The following is a 23633-nucleotide window of genomic DNA, read 5'->3' as shown; positions in this document are numbered from 1 at the left end:
CTATTACCCCATCTCTTAATTTCCTTCCACCCTCTTTCTCTGTCAAAAACATTAAAAAACAAATAAAAAAGAGAAAACAAATTAACTCTAATTGTATTTGTGTAAAAGTAAGAACAATTTCAATTAAAGCTGCAAGCAGCATTGTTCTGGTCCTCGCATCTGAGCGGCTCGGCTGTCCCACGCATGTCCACCAGGTGGCGCTGTAACTGAGAGTGTATATTAGCCTATGGATGTCTCTGATCACACATGTAAAGTTAGAGGCAGATTGATGCATGTACAGGCTAGTTCCTGTTTCATGGCGAGAAATCCAAAATGGCTGCCAGATGGTGCTACCACTTTCACTGTTTATTAGTCTATGGAGCTCATGAGGACAGGCATCTGATCACACATGAAAAGTCTGAGGCTGATTGGAGCATGTAGAGGCTATTTATACAGAATTTCCAGTTTCATGGCAAGACATATAAAATGGGCGCATTCCGCTGGTCGCCATGGCCACGCCCTCAGACTTGCATTTTGATGATTTTTGATCACCTATGACTGGTGTACATCCTGACCAAATTTGAGCTCCCTTGGGTTTAGCCTGTTTGAGTTTATTGTCATGGACAGCGGTTGACTCCCTCTTCCTGTGGTTGGCTCACCGGCTTCTGCCTCCCCCTCTGCTTGGCTGGTGAACAGCAGAGGGAGAGCAGCTGTGGCTGATCATCATCAGCAGGGCTTTAAGAGCCAACCCCACACTGCATGCAGTGTGGTGTCATACTGTTTGCACTGGGAGTACTACGAGCGTTATTTCCAGACTGGTCTGCGAGCTGCCTGCCGGGTCTTCAGTGATACCTCCAGACAGAGGTCCTGGACCCCCTCCTAAGTTGCCTCTGGATAGAGGAAGCACATGGCCTCCAGATAGAGGACATGCCCCCTCCAGCCTGCACTGACCAGCTCTGCCCCACTCAGAGACTCAGAGTCTCCACCGCATGGCAGCAGCCACTCACGCCGTCAGCACCGGCGTGTGCCCTCCGGATAGCCAAGCCTCCGGATCCTGTCTTCCTCCCCCCTTCCCTCAGCTAGCGAGTTCTGGCCATAGTGGCAAATTATTGTTTCAGTATATCAGAATAAAGAAAGCTCATTACACTCTCCTGTCTACTGCTCTGTGTGTTCTCACTGGGGTTCGCAAAAATCACACTCCCCGTAACATTTATAGCTTTTGAAAATGTCCAAAAATGACAAAACCGTCCAAAATATGAATCACACTGAAAATGGCCGCATTCTGCTGGTCGCCATGGCCACGCCCTCAGACTTTTGCGGAGTGTTTTGATAACTTTTGATCAGCCATGACTAGTGTCCTGGTCAAATTTCAGCTCTGGTGGAGTTACACTGTTTGAGTTTATAGCTTTTTAAAAAATGTCCAAAAATGACGCAAAATTGTCTAAAATATGACTCATAATTCAAAATGGCTGACTTCCTGTTGGGTTATGGGTTATGATGCAAGAGGCTTTTTTTGTGCATCTTGATGAGTTACACATGTATACCGAATTTCAGAGGCCGGGGGCTGAATTTTTATAACATTCCAGGGGGCGCTATTGAGCAATTTTGGCACACAGGTGAGTAACTTCCCCTAAAATATCAAATTTTTCGCCGGTCCTGGTGTGTGTGCAAATTTTCACCCGTTTTCCTGTATGTTTAGGGCGTTGCGTTTTTCTTGTCAGACGTAGAAAGTAAAATAATAATTCCTTGCATTCCAGTAGGAATGCAAGGAGCCCTAACTAGTGAAAATTCCGTAAAAGGTATTTGATTATATGTTAAATGTGAACAAGAACAAAATGTAAACAATGTTCACATCAAAAGTCTGATTTCTTTTACAAGGTTTGGCTGTAAAATTGCATCATTTGAATCCATTTAAATGTGCAAAAAATAGTGTTATTTTACACATATTGACCATTTGAAAAAAAAATCCATATTGAAGATTGAAAAAGATAGATTAAGAAGCATTTTACAGATTCCCACTGTTTTGTTAAATTCCAGATAATAACTACTTAAATCACAGGAAAAAGCAGGAAAAAGGTATCACTTTACACATTTATTATAAAAAGCAAACAAACAAACAAAAAACAGGCTGAAATTTCAAATAATGTTAACATCCTTAATCAATATTATCCCACATGCAGACAGACTTCTTTCCTGGCTTAGAAAAGCAAACCTAACAACATCTGCTATTTTTGTTGTGTCTGGATAGAACGGGTTCTAATTAGCCAAAAGAACCGCAGGATGTGTTGACAACTTGATCCTGTCCTTGAACTGTCCTCCATCAAGGAAAAGTTACATTTTTGTTCAGTGTAGATAAACTTAAAATTGGAACAAATTTATTTAAAATGCACTTCAGCATTTGTAGCTGCATCATTCATCCATCATCTATACACCGCTTAATCCTCATTAGGGCCGTGGGGAGCTGGAGTCTATCCCAGCTGAGGACACCTGGACTGGTAACAGTCTATCACAGGGCTACACATAAAGACAAACAATCACATTCACACCTACAGACAATTTAGAATTACCAGTTAACCTCAGCATGTTTTTGAACTGTGGGAGGAAGCTGGAGAACCTGGAGAAAACCCACACATGTACAGGAGAACATGGAGACTCCATGCAGGAAGATCCCAGGAAGGCCGGAACACGAACCAGGGTTCTTCTAACTGCAAAGGGACAGCACTAACCACTGATCCACTATGCAGCTCTAGCCCCATCATATTGCATCATATTATGTGTGCCGGTAATGATTTTTGGACTTTATGTCCAGTGGTACTTGGTCATAATTACTCCACCAAGGAACGTGGCGGAATTATGTGACGACCAGCGTACGTTTGTCTGTCCGTCTGTTATTCTGTCTGTGCGCAACATTACTCAAAAACAGACTAACAGATTTGGATGAAATTTTCCGGAAAGGTCAGAAATGACACAAGGATCGAATGATTAGATTTTGGCAGTGATGCAGCTTCTAGTCTAGATCCACGGATTTGATAAAGATTTCTGTAACATTGCCAGATAGCAGCACGGCATCACATGTAGCCATGACAACAAGTGAACACTACATCAGCTGCCTGCTGACGATCACATGATTGTGATCCTACTACAAACAGACCGACTTATCAGGACTTATCCATCAGAATAAGAAATACAAGGAACAAGTGATTAAATTGTGGGGGTGTTTCTGAGTCCCATCAATTCCCACCGCCTGCTACATATTTAGGTCATGTGATTCGGTATCTGTACATAACGTACACATGCATAACACACGCCTATGCTCAGCGCAAGGTCATTTTGTTTGTGGGTACATCTATATTAAATGGCAATGTTCAATAGTGCCGTGATTTCTGATCATCAATAACTAATAAACTAATGCTGCATTTCCATGAAAACAGAATGCTGTATTTCTGACAATGCCATATGGGAGAATGAACAGCCAGAGTACTGCGCTCTCTGAGTGCTTTTCTAGTTTTATTATTTCAATAGCGTTGTCATTAAAAAACAACACAACATGTTTGCACATGCTAACAAATACACTCATCATGATAGCCAAGTGAAATGTGAACCTGACCCTGGGAGACCACTGAGGGTCACACAGAAAAGGATAAGGTCTTAGATCAAAAGGTCCTTCAGGTTCAGTAAATACCAACCTGGTCTGTCTGAATGGACATTTAAGGAAAGTGTCCAGCCTCCCTCTGCTGCCCCAGGGAAATTACTGTCTACTGAACAGAAAGATGAGACATGTAGCCTCGCTGTGTGTGGACATAACCTCTCAGACTGTGGCAGCAGATGGTGAAATAGATGTTCCTCTTGCTATGCTTTCAAGAATGCCCATTCCACTCACTGTAACAAGTGTCTATAGTTTTTACAGTAACATTACTGTAAAATGACTGAATATCTACTGTAGAACATGTTTACAGTAAGTTGCTGACAGGATAAATTTATAATTATAATATAATATAATATATTATAAATAATATAAAATATATAAATATATAATATAATTTATAATTATAATTTTTATATATATATATATATATATATATATATATATATATATATATATATATATATATATATATATATATATATATATATGTTAGAGTGCATGTGTGTGTCTGTGAATTTATAATGTAAAATGTTTGAGTGATGTGAGAAAATAAATGAATTTTTTATGACAACAGTGTGTTTATTTTACAGTATGTAATATTCTACAACTAATTAATTTACAGTATTAAAATAGTACAGTAATGCTTGTTACGGTAATCTCATGTTTGCTGTGACAATACAGTACCCTATTACTGTGATTGCATTTACAGTAAGATAATTATTACTGTAAATAACAACATAGGTACTGTGATTAAGTTTACAGTAAGCTTACTGTAAAATATTCTACAGCAACTTACTTGCCAATTGCTGCCAGCTAGTTATTGTACATTTTATGGTTAGCTTTTTGCAGTGCTGCATTCTGTGATTCAAAGTAGATTCTGTTCTTTGTTATTCATGTGCTTCAGACAAGGATGATGTGTCAGCAAAGTGAACGCCTCTTTAATATCCATTTCAACAGTGCATTTGTCTGAGACGGGGTAATTGTGAAATCTGTGGGTAAAATCTGAATTCTATTTTATCTGCTAAAGAAAGTTTTTTCTTTTAAAGAGAATATTTGTATTCAAGGATTTTAGTAATCATTTTAGAATTTTTTCTTTCCTGAAAATGCTCAGAATATTCAAATGTTATAATGTCTGTGTCAAATTTGATACTCTAGGTTTCTAACATGCTTTTATCCTGAATCCTCATGTACCATTTTTGCAATGTAATCTACATTATACCTATGAAAATACAAGCACACACTATTTTAATGACTTAACTTATTTAATGAATGAAATGCCATCTTCAAATGCATTTTGAGTATTTTTACAAGAACAGTTCCTCTGAAATCATCATCGCTATACTATAGTGGCCAATTTTTCGATGTCAGAAAGACTAGAGGAAGAAGAGAGACAAAGAAAATACATTGAAAATGTCCTCAGCGAGATACTGGATGGAAACACAAATGACATGAAGCAGTTAGAAGATGAGGATGAGGAGGAGATAGAGCAAGTTTAGTGGGAGTACAGATGTTCAGTGTGAGAACCTACTGGGAGACAGAGACAAAGCTCCCTGCAGTCTGTTGTTTTGTTCTTTTAATTATATTTATTAGTATATTATTTTTTGTTGTAAAGTGTGTCAACTCACTCAGTGCTAATTAGACTGGAGAAAATGGGGTTTTGCTTTAGATTATTGTTAGCAAAAAGTTGCCAAAAATGTCCAATGGATCAAATTTGATACAAAAAATACATTATAAACAAAATAATATTGCAAAATTTTCTTTTGAATTTTGTCAAAAGGGGTAATAAGTGTCATATATGCAGATATATGTTTGGTTTTGCATTCATTAATGTTCTAACTTGGCGCAGTTAAAAAAAAGTGTATGCGCATCTCCTATATCTATTACAGTAGCACGAGTAAGCCCAGAGCTACGGGAGCCGCAATGTTAATGTTATTGACTGTCAATGCTAATGCACGTACCTGATGCCTGCTCGTGAGAATAAACATCCTCACGCCACCAAACGCCTCTCAACTTCTTACAAAACATATTACAATAAGTATCTCAGTTTCAAAAATTTTTTGAATTTTCTGGCTATTTTTTTGATGGGTCAGGCTTTACAGGGCTGTTGAGTTACTTTTAATTTGAAAACTGCCTTTATTGTGAAACCGGAAGCTGGCACAGGCGCTTCCTCCGTTTTGGAGCGCACAGTTGAGTTTGACAGTAATTACATCCAGCTGGCTCTCCAGTCATTTTCCTCATGAGAGAATTGCAAGAAGCAGCGAGCTGAAGGTAACGTTCACGTGTTTATGTCCCTCTGGCAGTCTAGCAGGATGTTTTCCGTTTCTGGTTTCTGTTTGCGTTTCGTGTCCACAGTGCCTGGCCCTATTTTAGCTAGTGGACATCACCGTTACCTGAGAGGAGCTAACGTGAGTGACAGGAGGCACCTCAGCAACTTTCTCCTCATTGCTCGTATCTAGGATGAAAGCAGCGGCTGCTAACCTCTTACAGACCAGGCATTAGCTCTACTAATAGTTATTTAAAGTGTAGTTTATCTGCTGCTAAGCCCGAGTCGGCTTCTCAGCATATGCTAGCCGGCTAACTGTCACCGTGGACATGGTGCTAGGTCAAATAACAGTTTTGTTAGCAGACCAAGTTGGGTGGAAATCGATGATATTTGGACATTTGAGAGGATAGCACACTGTTTCTTCTGCTCCTGGGGATACACACGTGTGTGAGATGAGCGGGTCGCTGTTATAATTGAGTTAGCTAAGGCTAGGTTGATATAGGAAGTAGTTTTATGTGTCGCATTAGAAATCCAAACCAATATAATTCATCTGTCCACCAGCTAATGATTGTTAATACGCCGTGTAGCTCGAATATATGTGCTTTTGGCTGCAGGTTAGTGGGAAACCTACAGGTGTTTGTTTATTGAGGTTGGTTGGACCTCTGCTCATGTTGAAGGCACTGCTGAGAACTACAGGAAGACACCAGAACACTTGTACTTCTTTTCTGTCTGTTTTGTTCACATGATCCACACAGGAGTTAGTACTGATTCATAACCATTGTTTCTGATTACTGCAGCCATGCATCTTGGCTGCTCTCCACCAGCTTCTGACATTGTTCTGGTGTCACAGCAGCCCGTTCCTGTTGCACTAATTCAAACAAATTTGCTTTGTTTTTGGGCTTGGGGTTCTACATTTTCCGTTTGATGACTTTCCACAGGTTTTCAATTGGATTTAGATCTGGTGACTGAGCAGACCAAGGCATGGTTCCAATGTTCTGATTCTCCATCCGGGCTTTAACTGACCTTGCTGTGTTGTAAGGGGCATTGTCTGGTTGGAAAATCCAGTCATTGGAGGCAGGAAAGAGTTTTCCAGCTGATGGAAGAAGACTGTTTCCAAGAGTAGTCCTGTACATGACCTGGTTCATTTGCCCTGTTCCACCCAGACTGAAACTACCCCAGATGGTCACTGATCCACCCCCATGTTTTACTGTAGGGGCAGACAGTCTGGTTTGTAGCTTCTCCAGGCTTCCTCCTAACCAGTAAGTTGGCTGGAGTGGGCATCAACTGAAAACTGGATTCATCCCTGAAAAGAACCTTAGTCCAATCATGAACAGTCCAATCCTTGTGATCCCAGCAAAGAGTAACCTGCTTTCCTCTTCCTTTCCTTGATAAAGGGCTTCTTCCTGCCCTGTGTGATTTCATTTTTTTCCCTTTTTTTTCTGCATTTATTCTCATTGTTTAACTCCACAAAAGGGCTGTCAACATTATATGAGATTGATGCATATTTTAGTCTTGCAGCCAAATATTTTAATGTTTAGTGTATGTGTGTGACCATCACCAGCCCTCCCTGAAAGCTAAGCAGATATTCTTTATTAGAATTCCCTATTATAAGCCAGGGGGGGCAGTGCTACACCTCAGTGATGTGTGGGGGAAACAAAGACTGGACAGGACGAAACAGGACGAACAGGGATAGGAACTAACAGGCGGTGCTATTACAATTAAAGAGTGTGAGGTGGTGTGTTATTCCCGACTACTAACTGCCCATCAATTAAACAAAACAACAACAACAAAAAAAAGAGATTCAATAAATAAATAAATAAACAAACGGTATTGAACACCATAATTGTGGATGTCTTGACAGTGTAGAATAGAATAGGCTGGAAGAGGATACTAGTAAAAAAGAGAATGAGTTTAGTATAGAGACTCTGGAGAGATTCTCGGCACATTCTGGTGGGTCCCATCATTCACTGTCAATGGGACTCGACAGGAGCTGGTGAGACCTGATCAAATATGCAGGTGTGAAGGACCCCGAAGCCCAGAACAGCAATCATGGCAAGGCAGGGCGCGGTGAATTTTGATGTTTCGCCATGAAAATTTAAGTGTTCATATCTCAGCTGCAAAAGATCCTATCTGCCCCAAACATCATATACTGAACACCAGGGCCAATCTGAAGACATCCACACTCAAAAATGTGGAAATAATCATAGCGCCACCTATGGGTAACAGGATGTTTAGGCATTTCATTTTTCCTTCCCATTGCCTGAAACTTTGTCATATCATTCTGAAAATTGGTCAGCTGAGGCTTCACCCTATGACAATGCCACAGTGTGAAGATTTTGACTTTTGATACAATCCTGTTGCCATGGCAACGCGTTGTTGCCATGACAAAGTACTTGTTGACAGGTTAGGAATGCTCAACAGCTCACCAAAATTACCACACACATCACTGACAACCCAAGGAATAACACTGTATGCATCTTGGTACTGCATGTCCTATAGCGCCCCCTGCAGTATGTTTAACAAACAGCCCCTGCAGCACATTTCACCTATGTCCACAAAATTTGGGAGGCATATAGAGCACATCAGGACACACAAAAAAGCCTCTTGGAGTCATACCCTAAACCCAACAGGAAATCTGCTATTTTGAATTAATGGAACAAATTTTGGTGATTTTTTTTTTCATATCCGAGAACGAACTCCTCCTAGGGGGTAAGATTAAGACACCTCAAATTTGGCCAGTATATATAACACAACGTCATGATCAAAAGTTATCAAAAGGTTCCCCAAAAGTGAAAGGGTGTGGCCATGGCGGCCCGTGAAAATTTGATCCTTCGCCATTAAACATCAACTGCTGTCTAACTATCCTCTGCATGCTCAAATTTGCCTCAAACTCTACATGTTTAATCACAGCCCTGCCCTGATCACATCCATATGACAAAATACATTCACAGCATGTGCCATAGCGCCCCATGCAGCATTTTAGTAAATAGCCCCCACAGCAAGTTTAGCTGATGACTACAAAATTTGGCATGCATATGTAGCACGTCAGTGCGAACAAAAAAATGTCTTGGAGCCATTCTCTAGACCCAACGGGAAGTCCACCATTTTGAATTAAATGTCAGATTTTTGGTGTAATTGGTCATTTTCAGCAATTAATTTCTCACGGGTGGAAACTCCAAAACACCTGAAATTGGGACAATATATACAACGCGCCTTCAGGTTGAAAAGTTGTGAAAATTGTACACAGAAGTCAAAGGGTGTGGCCATGGTGGTCGACTGAACTTTGATGCTTTGCTATGAAGCAGGAAGTCTTGTGTAAATCCCCTGTACATGCTCCAATCTGCCTCAAACTTTACATGTGTGATCAGAGTCCGGCCCTGATGAATTCCATAGACCAATATACAGTCATAGTGATAGCGCCACCTGGTGGATGTACAGAAAGTGCTGCATGTATAGCCTGTACATGCTCCAATCTGCCTGAAACTTAACATGTGTGCTAAGAATCCAGCCCTCGTCCCATTCATAGACCTACATACACTCTCAGTCACAGCATCACCTGATGGACATGCTTGGGGTTGCCGACCAGCAAGGATGCAAGGACCCGTTCAACGCTGCTTGCAGCTTTAATATATTTTTCTAACCTTAATTCACATGGACTGTTTGTGTTCTCTGGCACAATCGTAACACAAACTTTGTTGTTGTCCATGATGTTCAAGCCAGCATGACATCTAAAAGATTTACAGACACTGCAGTCAGGCAGAATAGGCAGTTTGCATTTTTGGAATATGGACTCATAAAGTGACAGGTGCCAAAATGTTCCGAGTTCTCAGTTTGAAATATGTGACAGTAGCTTCCTTTCATTAGCTGTATGAAGATGGGATCAGGGTGACATCATGGATCAGACAAACAAGGAGAGGCTTATTGAAAAAGTAGGCCATTGTCTCGAGTCACACTGCAAAGTCCTAATCTCCAGACAACCGATCAGTGACCTCGGAGTGGTTCTAAGCAGTTTCTCATCTTGCTTTTCAGCAGCGTGTAACTCACAACAACTTCCTGAAATGATAATTTATGTTTGCCTATTTAAAATAATGAAATCTAGTTTACGCTTGGTGTGTGATTTGTGTACCCTCAGGCTAAATTCCTTTTTAAATGGAAAACTATTAGTAGGCATCTTCCAGTTTCCTTACAGATGGGTTGGAGAATAAATTGTCAACAGATGCACGTAGTTTTAAAAAGTATCAACACCTCTTGCTGTTTTCTGTTCTGTACGGGATGCGGGAAAATAGCTATTCAGGGCTTGTGCTGTTCACTGAATGCTTTCTGCTTGAGCCTCTTGGTTTAAATCTGGACTATGACATGATGAGTGTCGCTGACATCGCTGAAGTCATTGTCTGACAAATTTTACATGGTCATGCGCAGGTTGGACAGAACCACAAAAACCTGAGGTGGTCCTGGATTTCAGTGGAAAATGCTCATACCTACATTGGTTGTATAGTTTTGTTTTGAATTCATGCAAGTTTTACACGTATTATCTGCATCTTATACCGTTAAAGCTAACCTTCATTTAGAGTTTTACCCACAAAAGCAACTGCTGTGATGTTGCGGCAAACACTAATTTGAGCAGTGTAAGCATATGAGGAAATAATCACCCCAGCTTGGCTAAAAGAAATATTTTATGCACTGACAGGTTTTAATGTCATGAGACTGTCTTAACTGTGATTTTCAAGATGAAATACCTTTCCATTTTACTTGCAAAACAATCCCACATAACCTGAAATTGAACTCAGAATAGCTTTTCAGCTATTGTTGGCAATAAAATTATTTTATTTGACTGTTTGTGCTCAAAATCAAATATAAAATGTAAGGTTCAATTGGTTAAATATATATATTAATATTCACAGTCCTTGTACACGTCAGCTGTCATGCTTCTTTCTGGCATTCCAGGAAAATTGGAGTCATGATTATTATTTACAAATGCATACTTTTTGCGTTGTGAATTAGAATACTCCTCTCGTCTTGCAATGTTTTACAAATATCATGCAGTTTTTGTGTCCTAATGCTACCTGATAATACTAGTGAGCTGTTTTTTTTGTTTTACCCCAAACGGAGAAAGATAAAGGTATAAAAGTCAGCGACACCCTTCTCTGGAGCTGGTAGGAATCAGGGTGCTTTAGCAGCGTGGACGCTTGCTGTTGGCATTTATGGTGAGGGACAGTCCTCCTAATCACAGTCACCACTTTGCTGCCCTTAGACACTGTGCTTATTTGCACTATCACCCTACAGCAGCATTCTCTGCATTGTGAGACTTAAGGTTGGCTAGTCATGGGGTTGTCAAGGGGTCAGCAGTACATATGCCTTGAAAGTGAGACTGACACTCCAACCGGGAAGAGTCAGACGTGAGAACACTGCGGCTTGAAAGTGTGCAGGCTGCAAATAGCAACTGGACCTGGGAGTCGGGGGATCAGCCGGGCATAATCACAGAGAGTGGGTGTGCTATTGGAGATTGAGGAGGGGACAGGCAATGGGCTTGGGAGTTATTTTGGGAGGGATTTTGGTTAGATGTTCTGCTGGACCCAGTCTGTGTTTCTTGGTTTTAGCTTAGCTGGACTGGGAGGCTCTCATGGAGATCAACAAGAAAGAGGATAACGGAGAAGATGACAGTGAGTGTTGGTTGGTCGGGAAGATTTTAGGCTCACTGTAGCTTTCCCAGGCTTAGGCGTGTGTGTGTGTGTGTGTGTGTGTGTGTGTGTGTGTGTGTGTGTGTGTGTGTGTGTGTGTGTGTGTGTGTGTGTGTGTGTGTGTGTGTGTGTGTGTGTGTGTGTGTGTGTGTGTGTGTGTGCGTGTGTGCGTGTGTGCGTGTGTGCGCGCGCGCGTGTGTGTGTGTGTGTGCGTGCACGCTTCTAGTTCAGACCCTTATGTGTTGTTCCTTTTTCACTGCCTCCTGTGCTCCTTTGACAAAATCAATATTTAAAAATTGAGCTAATAGTTTATCTTGTGTTCACTATAAATCTGTACCTTTGGTTTAAAGTTTACTGCAGGAAAACTAAAATGCTTCACTGAAGCTTTGCTTTCAGGCAGTAGACGCTTAGTGTTTAGTGAAATGTAGATGTTCTCAGAATGTAGTGTAATCCTGTATCTCACATAGGGCTGAACGATTTCAGGAAAATTTCCAATTACAATCTTTCTTTGTGATTTGATTTCTGAAATATTTTTTAAAATCCTGCTTCAGTTCAGTATTCACCGTCTAACATAAATTAAATAATGTTCTGGAGCATTACCACATGAGGTACCATCAGAATGTTAGATGCTTTACAATCTAATTCAAATGTGAGAACTTTGAAATAGGAATTGCTTCCGACTTGTCTTTATTAAATGTTTTTAATTGGAATCTAACATTGAATTATTATCACAGAAGCTTTAATTTACAAGTTAAAATACATAAATCAATAATAAAAAATAAAACCAGAACAAATTGAAGTTCTTTGGTATTGAAATTCACTTACTGGTCAGGAGCAGCATCTAAACAATCTAGAATAAATAAGTAAATTGGGCTGATTCTGATGGTGACCATGACTAAATGTAAATGGTCCACAGTTTATACAGCACCTTTCACCTTAGCTCGGTTCTACAGAGCACGATTCAATGGGTTTCTCGTGACCCATTTGGACACTAATGGTAGCTAAGAAACTACGGTCCTCCTCGCCCACCATATCAGTAGCTTTGGTTGTATGCAGCTGCCCAGCATTGAATAGTCAACCTTGAAATTAGTGGACGACTCATTCTTCCTTCTGAACCACAGCCGTGACCCTGCATTTGTAAAATCATTGATGGTTTAAACCCTTGAGGAGACCTGCTGTGAATAATGCACATTCAGAACTACAGGCTTTTACAATTGGCTAATTGCGTTTTCAATTTGAAATTGATTAATCGTTCAGCCCTAGTCTTCTATTATCTTATTGATTTAACAGATTAGATGTGTCTCCATCTATAATCTTCAGCTGTTTGCAATGGCCAGTGGATCTGAAATCAAGATGTGATTGCGTAGATGATAGTGTAGACTTTCAGCCTTAATTCAAGGGTTTCAACAAAAATATGACATTAACCACTTAGGAATTAGACATTTTTTGCACAGCTCTTCCATTTATCATGAATAATTAGATAATTTACTAATGAGCAGTTTCATGACCAAATGTTTGCTCAATTTTCTGACAAGTTAAAGAAATTAAATATATCGAGATGATTCCAAGTAGTGAATTTACATTTAGCTGTTCATGGGAACTCTTGATGTTTAAGTCCAAAGTAATGATCATACAAGTGAAGGAGTCTGCCATTAGGCTGAAAAAGGAAAACTGACCTATTAGAGGGATAGTAGAGCCTTTAGAAAAATCCAAATTAAGCATTTGATGTATTCTTAAAATGCTCAACAACACCAAAAGGTCAGGAAGAGTAAGGAAGACAAGTAAAGTGTATGACTGCATTGTCAAAGTCTACAGTCAAGAGACCCCTTCATGAGTATAAATACAGAAAGTTTACCACATGAGACCAGGTAAAACTTTGCCAGGAAAAATCTATGATATCCTGTCCAGCTCTTGGAACAAGATTCTTTGGACAGATAAAACTAAGGTGATCTTGTAGCAAAATTATGAAGAGAAAGCTTTGGAGAAGTAAAGGAAACGCGTATGGCTGTCAGTGGAAATGAGTCATTATGATGTCTGCACTGATGGAAGTAGCAGGATGAATGAGGGTAGAGCTTCATTTCTGCTCACAGTCAGTCAGATGCAGCAGTACTATTAGGATGGCGCTTCACAGTCCAGATGGATGATGACTCAAAACCGACCACGAAGGCAACCCAAGAGCATCTTCATGCACAGAAATGGACCGTTCTGAAATGACAGTCATCTGACCTCAATCCAACTGAGCTGCTTTTCATTCATTGAAGACAAAACTGATTGCAGAAAGACTCACAAACAAGCAGCAGCTGAAACTCAGTGTTTTGGTCATGACCATGGTTTCTATACTTCAGGCACTAATTGGCTGCAAAGATTTGTATCCAAGCAAGTAAAATGATCCTTATATCTATAATTAATGCATTTTGGAGGGACTATGCAAATAAAAAATGGCCACAGGTTCTAAATGGTTGATGAAATATTTTTGATAAACCCTTCAAATGTAAGCTGAACATGTAAAACTCAATAAAATCTTGATTTCTCCATTTCAAATCCATTCTGGTGCTGTACAGAAGCAAAATTATGAAAATTGTCACTGTCTAAACACTTGGATACCTGGCTATGATTCTATACCATACTGCTCATGGTCACATACTATTTGTGTAAATTCCAGAGAGCAAAACATACCACTTCATTTGCAATATGTTTATCCTGCAGTTGTTATTATTTTGTACTGGGCATACATGGTTCAGTTTCTCGTAAAAGCACTTAGATTCTTCATGGCACTCCAACGGAATGTTTCAGTTCAGCCTTTATTGAAAGATCAGACCTACTTATGTTCTCAGAATAGACTTTCTAATATTGTTCCAGCCACTGGCCCTGAGGGGGAGATGACAAAGGAGGATGTTTCAGAGCCTGCTGAAGGGGACGCTGTCCTGGGCTGCCGAACAAGACTCGCTTCTCATCAGCGGCCAGTTATCCACCAGGTGGCCTCTGCACCGATGCCCAGTGACTGTGGTGAGGATCCACATATGTACACATTCAGTACCTGCACTCGGTGTGACATTTCAGACGAGTTAACACTCTCATTGTAGACTGTGAAAAAATAAGGTTTCCACTGTGTGTCTGATCATGTAGTCGAAGTAATAATGATCAGTTGATGACTCATTGAACATATGATTAGTGAGTTATGGTCACAGACCCCTTGATAATTGCAGTATACAAAACGAATCAAACAGTGGTAGTCACATCTGAGATAATGATGATGATCCTGACTAGGTGATGCATGATATTAGATTTTGCAGACATTAGATATGCCATTTCCTAACTCATTTTGGCCAATTGCTGATAGCGATACATGCATGGATTTTTTTCCACTAATTTGCAGACAACATGAAGTTTCTTGTAGTGGAATTAACGTTGTATCCTTGCCTAATCTCATTGTGATGAACCATCAGCAGGTGCAGGTATAAAAACATTGTCTTTCAAATGCACACTTTACTGGGAAAAATGAGAAAACTACTTCAATTTACATAAATATATTTTTTTTCAGTAATATTTTCAAACCATACTGGGCTTATTCTCTAATGGGTGTTGTCTGCCTTTCATTGATCATTTCGAGTTCCATCCATTATCTATACACAGCTTAATCCTCATTAGGGTTACGGGGGGCTGGAGTCTATCCCACCCTGGACAGGCAACAGAGGGCTACACAGAGAGACAAACAATCACACTCACATTCACACCTACAGACAGTTTAGAGTTACCAATTAACCTCAGCATGTCTTTGGACTGTGGGAGGAAGCTGGACATCACGGAGAAAACCCACACATGCACAGGGAGAACATGCAAACTCCATGCAGAAAGATCCCAAGCCCAGGTAGGGACACGAACCAGTGGTCTTCTAGCTGCGAGGCGACAATGCTAACCATGGAGCCACTGTGCAGCCTCATTTTAAGCTGATGAAGATATTTCATTTCAAAGCATTTGGGTCAAGATATAATTGCGAGACTTTTTGTATCATAGTTGACATTTTTGCTGGTTTCAGGCCTAAAATCAACATGGCTGCCTATAACCAAACACCACATGGCATTTTTACAGAAAGATTCTTCTAAATATTATAAATACAACTGTAAAAATGAAATTGAAAGTTATTTGTAAAGATATTGTAGTAAACCTGTTGACGTGATAAATCCACACATGACATTCATTCACTACTTTATATTAAATAAGTCAGAAAGCCTTGGAGTCTTGCCAGTCTTTTCTTCTGGAGGAAATGACATCATGTGTAACAGGTCATGTGATCTGGAATTAACACACTTCCTTGAGAGGTGTTTTTGTAATGAGTAAATTAGTTGAAAGTGATTTCTCGGACACAGATACAATTTGTTATTTTCCATATTAAATTTGATATATTGCCAAAAAAGAAACATCTGTCATGATTATCTCAACTTAATAAAAAGAACACAATCAAAACAATTGTTGAATCAGCTCATTTTATTATTGTTTAGCTAATTAGAAGGTGGTTGTTGTTACATTCAGTTGGTTATTTAGTTGACCCTTTAGTGATATTCAGTAATTTTTAATTAATAAGTGATTGTTTCCATAATAAGTAATTATGGAATTTGTGAAGACATGATCATAAAGAACATAAAAAACCTTTTTTTTTTTACTTTTAATAAAAATGTATGCAAGATATATCCCATGGACTTCAAAAGTCCTACAATTATATAATGACCCATTGAATGGCTTAATTTGACACAATGTGATGACTATGACATATTTATCCCAGATTTCAAATATTAAATGAATTTGTTAGTTACACTTTGACTTTACTCATGTAGCCACGCATTCCAAAGCAAGAAACATCATATCAATGTTGCAACTGGATGGCATTCTGGTATTCATCCCACAATATTATAAATCAAAGCATGTGGTTATTAATCACTGTAAAGGGCTCTTAAACTGGATCCCCTCATTATCAGTGAAGCAAATACAGCAGGTTTGATGCTGCTTAAATTATACAGTAAGTGTTTGCCTCAGCCTTCGACATTGAATGCCGTTTGATTTCAGTCTCAGTCGGGTTCTCTAATGGTTCATTTGGTTCATGGCATGCCATCCACTGTCACATCTGATTTCATTTGCCTCTGCAGACACCGCAAGGGCATTTCCCAAGATTAGTAATTTGAGTGAATTGATTGCGCATACTGTTGCAGAAAGTTAATGTATGTCTGTGCTGCAGAGATTTACACATGCTCTTTTCACATGCACATACAGGAGACAAAGGAATAAAACGCTTAAGATTCCACTTATCATTACGTTTAACATGTGATATTTTTGTGTCCTTCACCACCTCCAGAGTTCTCCTTCTTTGACCCCAGTGAGCTGCAGTGCAGGGAGGTTCTTCTGGATCCCAGCACCACCATACCAGAGCTGTTTGCTGTCCTCAGGCAGTGGGTGCCCCAGGTTCAGAAGAACATCAGCCTCATTGGCAATGAGGTGACACACTTCAATTATTTGTAACTGTCCAGATGCTTTGATACTGCATAATTGTGGAGCCTCAGTACAATCCCCTCTCTATACTTTATGCTTTTATTTTCACCATAGCAATGATATAATGGAAAACACGACAATACTTAAGAATAAAGTAAAACTGTGTTTTGTTTGTTAAAGAAGTCCCTGCTAATCCACTCCCAAACCACCTCTACACAGAGTTATACAGAGTAGCTGCAATGCAGTAAATTGTGTAGGGAAGCACTCATCTCAAGGGTAAAAGCAGGTGATTATTTTCTCTCACTTAGTAACTGCTACCCTTGAGAAATAAATGCCTCGTTTCGATGTCAGTTTGCGCAACAATTCTTGTCCAAATTTAAAGATGACTAGAGTTATGAGAGGCCCAGCTTGCTTGTCAGTCATCAGATCAATGCCCCCGTGTTTCACTTTATAGCCTATTATGTAATATTTCTACGCAGTGACACCAGGTCCTTAGTGGCACACTGCATATTTTGTCTTTGCACAGATCCTAAAGAGAGGCTGTGGTGTGAACGATCGAGACGGCCTGACAGATATGAGCCTCCTGCACTACTGCTGCAAGGCTGGGGCCCCAGGCATTGGTTAGTATTGACATGGATGATGAATTAACATTCTCAGCTGCATAGTGAAAGTGTACATACATCTATGTGTTAGTTTATGTTGCTACTCAAACCACTGAACAGAATTCTGTATACTTGGTAAGCACTACTATTCATCAACCACTACTTAAACAAAATCTTCAGAGCTGGGAAAACTGCCACCACACCCCTCCAAACACACAGGTACACACACTTCTCCTCTGTTATCCAGGTGATGCAGAGACAGCAGCCAGCTTTGCCCACCAGCTTCTTGCCTTGGGTGCTGATCCCAATCTTCGCTCACGTTGGACTAACATGAGGGCCCTGCACTACGCTGCTTATTTTGACGTGCCCCAACTTATCCGTGTGGTGCTACAGGCCTCCCAGCCTGGAGGTGAGAGCAGAGCTGCACACAGAGAAGATAGAGCCATGGTCATCCCAGCAGTCAGGGAGAAAACATTTCTGTTTTCAAAACCAACTGCAGTGGGGATTAAAGTCTCAGTCATTTATCTTTTTTTCTGTAGTAAACATACTGAGTTGTCAGTTTATTGAGTTCACCCACAGTTGGTACATTCATTGCAATCAAATGAAACATTTTATTCTATGGAAGCTGTACTTTGTTGTGCTATTGTATTATGCAGGAGGTTTGTATACATTTTTTTCCCACATTTTATATTGGTGGATTGCTCTGCATATAGTTAGATGTAAATGCTGGCAGCTCATTTTGTAGACAATGATTTTGCAGTATGGATAGACTTAGACAGTGGCAGAAGGAATTTACTGGACATTGATTACATTTTCTTGATTATCACTCATTTCACACAGTCCAATTTCTGAAAATAACTACTCAGCAGATAAAGCCTTATTGATGGAGCTGTAAGGAAGAAGTGATAATAGGAGAAGCATTGTACACTGCAGTCAGTCTCAGAGAAGGTCCTTGACTGAAATCATGCCTCAGTAAATGAATATTGGACAGATTGGAGTCTGGGTGGTTCTCATATCATCAGACTTGAGTTTTAACAAATTACTGCACACGGCATACAACGCTCTTTAGGTATGTTTTTTGAGGCACAGGCTTTATGCTTAGCATTTATTGTTTTGTTATTATTTTCTTTTTTTGGGCTGACATTTTGAAATTTTTGTTTGAGATTATGTTTTGGATGTTGTGTACTAGGCATGTTCTCCCTGTACATGTGTGGGTTTTCTCCAGGTTCTCCAGCTTCCTCCCATATTCCGAAAAGGTTCTGAGATTAATTGATTATTCTAAATTGTTCGTAGGTGTGAATGCGAGTGTGATTGTTTGTCTCTATATGTGGCCCTGTGATAGACTGTTACCTGTCCAGGTGTCTCCTGCCTTCACCCCAAGTCGGCTGGGATAGACTCCAGCCCCCCTAATGAGGATTAAGCGGTGAATAGATAATGGATGGATGGATGGATGGATGGATGTTGTGTACTAGGTTTGTGTTGAACTCAGCTTTTTATTTACATAGGAATGCCTGCAATAAAGCCCAGTCACGTTGTATACACACTTTAAAATCAAAATCTCAGTTATGGTATTTGTGTAAATGTTGTCAGTTTATTATTTTTAATACTGCTTTACTAAATCAATACTATTTTACTGAAGTTAAACCAAGAACAATTTCTCTCTGAGCATACACTGCCTGGCCAAAAAAAATAAAATTGCACACTCTAATGTTTCGTTGGACCACCTTTAGCTTTGAGTACGGCACTCATTTGCTGTGGCATCATTTTGATAAGCTTCTGCAATGTCACAGCATTTATTTATGTCCAGAGATGCATTCATTTTCTACCAAGATCTTATATTGATGATGGGAGAGTCAGACCGCTGCACAAAGTCTTCTCCAGCACATCCCAAAGATTCTCAGTGGGGCTGAGGTCTGGACTCTGTGGAGGACAATCCATCTCCTGCTCCCTGATCCACTCATTCTCAATGTGAGCCCCATGAATCCTGACATCATCATCTTGGAACATGTCCATGTCATCAGGGAAGAAAAACTCCATTGATGGAAAGACCTGGTCATTCAGTATCTTCAGGTATCAGCTGACCTCATTCTTTGGGAACATAACATTGCTGAACCTGACCAACCCCAGATCATAACTCTAACCCCCACAGGCTGGTAGGCACTAGCCATGATGAGGGCATCACTTCATCTGCCTCTCTTCTTACCCTGATGCCCCCATCACTTTGGAACAGAGTAAATCTGGACTCATCAGACCACATGACCTTCTTCCATTGCTCCAGAGTCCAATCTTTATGCTCCATAGCAAACTGAAGCCATTTTTTTCTGATTAGCCTCATTGATAAGTGGTTTTCTTAGAGCTACAGCTGTTTACTCCTAGTCCTTTGAGTTCCCTTAACAATGTGTGTGGAAATGCTCTTAATTTCACTATTAAACAGCTGTGAGTTCTACTGTTGATTTCCTATGATCATCTAAGAGTTTGTTCCGTCCACATTTGTTCTTGGAAGATGATGGTTCTCCACTATCCTTCAGGTTTTAATAATGTGTTGAACGGTTCTTAACCTGATTTTAGTAGTTTCATCTCCTTCGTGGTTAAGGCATAGGCGTGGTTAAGGCGTAGTTTTCTTTGCTTGATGCAGGCCAATAATTTGACCCTTCTGAGACAGATTAACATCCTTTCCATGACCCCAGGATATGTCTTCCAACATGGTTGTTTCAGAAATGAGAAGCTCCTCCCTGCATCAGCTAGAGTTAAATAAGTTGTTGCAGCTGAAATGTATTCATCACTGCAGTAATTATTTAATGGGCTCTTACCTGTTTGCTCAGTTAAATCCAGGTGGTGACTTTTTCTGGCCAGACAGTGTATGTAAGTGATCATTTGCTATGATTCTGGACTGTGAGAATTTAGATCTCAACATGTGAAAAGTGGCAAAATTAACCCTTTTGCATTTTGCTAGATCTGTGGCATAACTCTACAATGGGCACGACTTCTTAACAACCAGGGGTTATGACCCTGAGTCGTCCTGGCATGTGTGCACTACCAGTCAAATGTTTGGACACACTTTCTCATTCAAATCTGTATTTGATTATTTTATACATTGTAGATTATTACTGAAGATATCAAAACTATAAAAGAATACATATGGAATTATGCTGTAAACAAAAAAGTGTTAATCTTCAGTATTAGTCTACAATGTAGAAAATAATACAAATAGAAACCATTGAATGAGAAAATGTGTCCAGACTTTTGACAGGTAGTGTACACATGCCAGGACTACTCAGTCATCACCTCTGCAATGTTGCCAATAATGTTTCATGTCGGTGTTCTAATTGATGGTAGAAAATGTTGAAATATACCATCAGGTGTCAATTAAGGCTTAACAATCTCAAATATTCTATGAAACTTATTAAAAAAAGCTTCATAATACCCGCCTGTTCCTGAAGGTTTTCTGCTTTGTTCTGTTTTAGATGTCGATGCTACCTGCAGTGACTTTGATTTTGGCACAGCCCTTCACATTGCTGCATCCAACCTGTGCACATCAGCTGTCAAATGTCTGTTGGAGCTGGGAGCCAATCCTGCCTTCAGAGTAAGTGTAATTGTTCCTTTACATTTGCCCACAAACTGGGAGACTTGCAGTTTGTCTTGTACATAAAAAAAAAACAAAAACACACAAGTATTTCATCAAACCATCCTAAAAATGATGAAATGCTATCAGCCCAGAATCTTCCAATTCAGTTTTATTCACTAAGGCTAGAATTGATTGCTGATAAGTAAGTGCCATCAGATTAATACAATGGTAAAGAATAAAATCCTGTCCTCCTAGCTTCCATGACTTTCACATTCAGTGAGCAACACTATTGTCTTCTTAGATATAAAATAATGTAAACTGTTAACCAATGATTTTTTTTCAAAAAGACTGAAAAATTATACATGCAAAACAGATGAGCAGGAGTAATAATAATGAAAGGAATGAACTGCTAGCAAAGGCAACATCATTTGGCATATTTTCCATAATAAATGCTGTCCTATAGAGCTTCACATGGACTGTAAGTGCTAGATGCACCACCTAAGTAGAGGCTTTAATGATCACATTTAGCACAGATGGGATAGAAACTGAAATTCTGCTTACTAATAGACCTTTTTCATGGCAGACAGCTTTGTCATAGCAGTAAAGCTCAGATGTATTTATGATGACTGCATTCTACTCAGGGAAGCCTCCACTGTTGTGCATAGTTCACTGTCACAGCTTACTGGGACACTTAATGTAACTGAGTCTTCATTAACGTTATCGATTACACTCACTGCACTATTTTTGCTGTTTCAAGGGAAAATGGCTATCCATCTGTACTCAGGTGCTGCCAGTGCAAAAAATATTTGAGAGTGCGCAGTATTTGGGGAGTAAACAAACTGGAAATTGCACTTCCTGTTGTAGTGGTCCACTAATGCACAGCTGAGCAGGAGCAAGAATCCAGCACACATTCTCACCAGCAAACATGTAGACACGCTTAGTCACAGCAAACAGGTGCAGAGTACAAGTACACCAGTTTGATCTTATTCAGAATTAGTTTGAAGTGCACGTTTAACAGGTTGAAGTAGCCTTTCTTCCCAGGGAGCTTCCTACATTATCCAGCTGTCTCTGTCTGCACCGTTTGTGTTTGCAAGACATCACCTTGAAAGCAGCATACTGCTGGCTAACTAGTGTTAGCTGCCTGCCAGGGACTAACAAATTCAAATAGATTCCACACACACTTCACTTGAGCTCCATGTTTTCATATCTCACAGTCAAATATAACCTCTCATCAACAAACACAGATCTTTTCTCCAGTTTTTCCCTTTGTAAATGCAGTCTTTGAATTGACTGTGATAATTATAGTCAGCGAATGATCATGGGTCACACCGATCCTTTAAACTGTGGCTACCACATGGACAGGAAGTACTCATTTCAACATTTCTGAGACTTTTGTGACTCCACTCAGCTAACCTTTATGTGCATGTTGTAGTAGCAGTCATCACAGAGTAAACAGTTATTATGGAGCCCCCTCTCAACCATGTATAAGAGGTAAGCAGTACATGCACAAATGATTTAGCTCAGACTGAAACACTTGTACTGAGAAAATGTGCAACAGCAATGGTTTGAGTTCTGGTTAATATTATTTATTTTCATTCCATCATACGTTTAATACACATTACTTTCTTAATTATACAAATAACACATTAGTTAACAAAATGTAAATGCAGTGAGAATTATAGTGAACAGCTGGTCACTGCTTACATGCATTACCTCTAGATACAAAACAAAGCAATAAATTTTCCATCCTTAAAACTGTCTGTATTGAACAGTGTAGTGATACGTTCCCTTGGCATCTCTTTGCGTTCTGAATTTGTATTGCTTATTTAACTTGCATAAAACTCTGAGCTTTCTTTATCACACATGAGAATACTTGTAAATTTAAAAAGGTACAGATGTTTGACTGTCAGACTGAAAACTGTGAAGGGTTTTGAAAGTAAATCTGCATTTTTGTGTTAACAACAAATAAGAAAGCTCCTACAAGAAAACAGATAAAAATAGAAACCACTGAGGTTGAGGTCTGGAATAATGTGAGTCATGATATTTTTGTTCAGAAGAAATGAACATTTGTCTTTAAGACATGAACAAGACATATTTGAAAGCTTCTGGAGGTCCTGGATTGAATATGTGTAATCATCAAGATCTCACTTTAAGTCACTTAACGGGCTGACAATTTAGTAATAACTCTTGCTACTCCACATATATGCAGCTAAACCCCCATTTTTTCTTATCAGCCAATCACTGCAGCACTATTAAGTCATCTCATGTAATGCAAAATGTAGTTCTCAAAATGATAAAATCACATAGGTTGAATCTATTTTCTCCGACTTAATCTGACGTAAAGACTGATTACTTCCTAGCTATTAAATTGGATTTCATTAGGCTGTAGGTGTTGATGAGACAGTTTCTGCCCCCTGTA

At 39.6% G+C, this 23633-nt stretch overlaps 1 protein-coding gene across 4 annotated transcripts in view; it reads left to right on the top strand.

Moving 5' to 3' along the window:
- The first annotated feature begins 5772 nt into the window (after positions 1–5772).
- zgc:103755 (CAP-Gly domain-containing linker protein 4) overlaps positions 5773–23633 on the top strand; it is a 59410-nt gene continuing 41549 nt past the window's right edge. The window contains exons 1-6 of one of the 4 annotated variants that reach the window (XM_055006048.1): positions 5773–5893; positions 14426–14572; positions 16914–17053; positions 17574–17667; positions 17897–18058; positions 21114–21232. In XM_055006048.1, coding sequence (XP_054862023.1) covers positions 14446–14572; positions 16914–17053; positions 17574–17667; positions 17897–18058; positions 21114–21232 — 642 coding nt within the window. In that variant the 5' untranslated portion in view covers positions 5773–5893; positions 14426–14445. Of the gene's footprint in view, positions 5894–11415; positions 11549–14425; positions 14573–16913; positions 17054–17573; positions 17668–17896; positions 18059–21113; positions 21233–23633 lie in introns of those variants that run through there. The other 3 variants (XM_055006047.1, XM_055006049.1, XM_055006050.1) reach the window with 3 other exon arrangements.

Source organism: Amphiprion ocellaris, chromosome 20 (genome assembly GCF_022539595.1).
Source record: "Amphiprion ocellaris isolate individual 3 ecotype Okinawa chromosome 20, ASM2253959v1, whole genome shotgun sequence".
NCBI classification, from domain to species: domain Eukaryota; kingdom Metazoa; phylum Chordata; class Actinopteri; family Pomacentridae; genus Amphiprion; species Amphiprion ocellaris.
Note: the sequence above shows the minus strand (reverse complement) of the source record. Positions and strands in the feature narration are given on the sequence as shown.